The following is a 3,612-nucleotide window of genomic DNA, read 5'->3' as shown; positions in this document are numbered from 1 at the left end:
CTTTACACTGTTGGAAAGCATTCTAAAACACCTACGTAACGAATATAAACATGACTATCAAATTATACATATTTCTTATTCTTGTAGTAACAATAATCAATTAAAAGAGTAGTTTTAAAATATCCCTTGATTAGTAAGATAATTCATCTATTTATCGGACAAAATTTAAAACCAACTAGCTCATCTAATTTGAGACGGGGGGAGTATATCGGAATTTTGACAAATTAGCTTTGAATTTTGGATTCCAACAAACTAGATAACAATATTTCATAACCATGCATAAGAGTGCTGCAGTAGTCAAGAGACAAACTGACACAATTTTATGACTTCATATTAAAGTTCTGCGGTAACCAAGAGTAAACCAGAGATTGTCCTATTGGAGCGGAATCAAACTGCAAGTAGTTGCGCTTCTATTAGAAACAAAAAGGAAATCCCAGTACTTAAAATACGGCAATCGTTTCATTAGATGCTAAAAGAGCAAAACTAAGTTTTACTCCCACATATTATTTCCAAACAGCCAGAGAAGCTGTCTATTATACCAGCATATCCTGCATCAGATCACAAAAAGAAAATCAGTCATATATTTAGGAAAAAACAAGTACAACAATCTGTAATCACTATCTAGTGCAGTGGTGCTTAAAATCTCTTACTGTCTAGCTATCATGGTAACCTGGGTACATAATTAATTTTAGTTGGGACCTCAGAGTAGCTAAGGAGATTCAATTCGATTCGATTCATTAGCGCAGATACTGTTTTCTTAAAGCTTGAAAGACTTACAGTAACGAACGATCTTCCATCGCTGGTTTTCTCCATTCAACCATTCCCACAGCACTAGAATGGTGCCGTCATGGACTCCACCACTGTTCTTGTCACCATGAAAAGCATCCAGGTTTAGGCGAATGTTATTTATCATTCTTATGCATCTGTAACCTTCACCAGTGTCCTTGCTCTCCGCCCACAGCACAGACTCATCAAGTTCATTTTGATTGTAATGACGCAGCTGGACCTACAAGATGTATGAATTACGATTAGTTCGGAATGCTACCTTTTTCTTCAAATTAAGATAACAATACCTATACCTATACGGGAAACATATTATGAATGAAGGGAAGGGATCTGTTAGTTACAACCACTCACCTTATGCTTCTACTCCCTAATACTTTCCATTGACAAGTATTACAAGCACTAAGAGTTTGGAAAGAGAAAATAGGAGCAGAACAACTACATTTATCCAGGGAAATGACAATTCATATCTAACGATACATGGGAATACAATAATTTAATTCAATGATACTCATGAAATGCTGGATTACACAATGTTGTCTTTCAATTGCCTTATAGGTCATGCGCTTAGCAACCAGGTATTGGAATTTGAGGGTTTAATGGCTTACACAACGGGACATTCAACCTACTAATGTGGTTAATAAATCAAGTTCAGCATAGTACAGGAGAGTCTTGGCAAATAAATTTCGTCACAGATAAATCAGACAACTCATGTAGAGGAAACACAGCATCACTTGAACAGACTTAAAAATATCTCCACCAACACTGGAAGTTAAATTCAATTGCAATTAATAATAACGCTGCGCCGATAACATGGTAAGAAACCGATAAAGACCCACCTTTCCTATGTTCTTTTCTCTAAACCAAGTTCAGCAATGAAAATGGAAGATCGAAAAAGAACAAAAATTGAAATTGAAGAGTATAAAATGCAACTTATGACTAACCATAATAGCCTAATAGATATTTTTGTTTGAAGAATCAAACCTAGTGATCCCACATAATTCCATTCACAATCTCCGATTCGGAATTTGGACATCCTAACTGTCACTTCGGATGTAAAACCACTTTGCTAACAGCATGATATTTTTGAAGCATATAAAAGCAAAACATGGCAGATCTAATTCATCTCACTTGAAATATAAACGCAAATACTTACAGGATGGGTAGCTCCAACAGAGTGTTTCATGGCCTGACCAGTAGCTTTATTGATCAAAGCAAAACTAGGGCTACCCTCTTCATCCTTAACCCTAACACTGTACTTTTCATCTTTGATCCAATGCTGAAACAAGAAAACCCCAAAACAAAATAACACTAGGGAAAAGAATTGAGTGATACCAAAATGAAGAAGAGTATCATAAACACAACAAACCCCTAGTGAAAAAGATCATACCTGGGACAAATCAGAAGGATCAGAACGAGCAAGAATCACTTTGCCATCTCTTATGGCAAGGGAGTAATTTGGTTCAGCCTTGCAGTAAACCCTAACAGTGGGTTTGTTAAGCAACTCAGACCCACCACCACCACCACTTTCATGACTGTGATGATGTATGACAGTTTGATTCTCAGGACGATTATGGTAATCATGTCGGTTGTAGTTATGATCTCTGTTTTCATGTTGAAATTCAGGTTCGAATCTTGGGTAATTGACTTCATGAGAAACATGATGCGTAACAGTTGATGAATACCCAGATTGTTGTGGTGGTGGATATCCATAATCAGGTTGTTGTTGTTGCGGTGGTGGTGGATAACCATAATTAGGCTCTTGCTGTGATGGATTTTGATGATACTGATGCTGAATTTCTGCTTGATTTGGGTGAAAAGGTTGTTGATCTCTGTAATCTGGTTGTGGTGGTGGTGGTGGGAAATCACTTTGATGATGATGATTATGGTGTTGCGGGAATGACGGTGGCGGTGGTGGGTAGTCATCTTCTTCATTTCTTCGATGGTGATGACCGAAAGGAAACTCCATGATCGTTTGCTCTTCGAAAATTTACTCTCAAAACTCAATTCTGATTTTATGAGAACTAATTATTCCGAGAGTTGTTGCGATTGCGAGAGAAAATGATCGACAAGCTGCAGAGTAGGAAGGGTGAGCTGACTGGTATATGGGCCATACGTGGGTGGAGACTCTCGTAATTATTACGCAGAGAATAATCTTATCCTACACAGTTTTATTCTGATTAAGCTTTCCACGTTTAGTTCTTCCCACAGATGAATGATTTTTTTGGGACCATGATTTTTTTGAGGGGGTCCTGGTTTTATTAGGCCACCTTCCTTATAGTGATAAGGGGTGTCCTAAAACATTGAAATGACTAACCTACCCTTTAATTTAAAACCAACCTAATAACCACCTATATATATAAGCACCATCTCCTTCCACCACCGCCGATTACCACCACCACCTCCGATTATCACCACCACCAACCACCGATTACCACCACCACCTCCGATTATCACCACCACCAACCACTGATTACCACCACCACCTCCTCCCATCACCACCGCCACCGCCTATTTAAGAAATGTAACAACATCAATGTAATCACAATTAAGTTCGGTTACATAATAATTTTATCGGGTATAAAAGACGCCAGCCGCAACCTGGTTCTGCCATGGGACCACTCCAGAGGTATTTTCCAACAAACCCTTCACTTTAATTTGATTTTGATTGCTTCAATCGAATAGAAATCATCAAAATAGGGTTTTAATAGGAGTTACGGAGCCATGTTCGGTTAGGCCGATTTTCCAAAAAACCCTAGTTTACTAACCGAACTTCTTGAAAATGAAGAACACGAAGAACAGTTCGGTTCTATTGGATTTAAAACTAAG

At 38.1% G+C, this 3,612-nt stretch overlaps 1 protein-coding gene across 1 annotated transcript; it reads right to left on the bottom strand.

The window, feature by feature from the left end:
- Window positions 1–229: 229 nt before the first annotated feature.
- Window positions 230–2,905, bottom strand: LOC113310007 (ricin B-like lectin R40G3). Its single transcript, XM_026558544.1, has 4 exons — window positions 2,174–2,905; window positions 1,940–2,062; window positions 778–1,006; window positions 230–548 (listed from the first exon to the last, which is right to left on the bottom strand). Coding segments are annotated over exons 1-4 (933 nt in total). The 5' UTR covers window positions 2,753–2,905; the 3' UTR covers window positions 230–546.
- Between the last annotated feature and the right edge of the window lie 707 nt (window positions 2,906–3,612).

This window comes from Papaver somniferum, chromosome 9 (genome assembly GCF_003573695.1).
Source record: "Papaver somniferum cultivar HN1 chromosome 9, ASM357369v1, whole genome shotgun sequence".
Taxonomy (NCBI): domain Eukaryota; kingdom Viridiplantae; phylum Streptophyta; class Magnoliopsida; order Ranunculales; family Papaveraceae; genus Papaver; species Papaver somniferum.
This window is presented reverse-complemented; position numbering and strand designations above follow the sequence as displayed.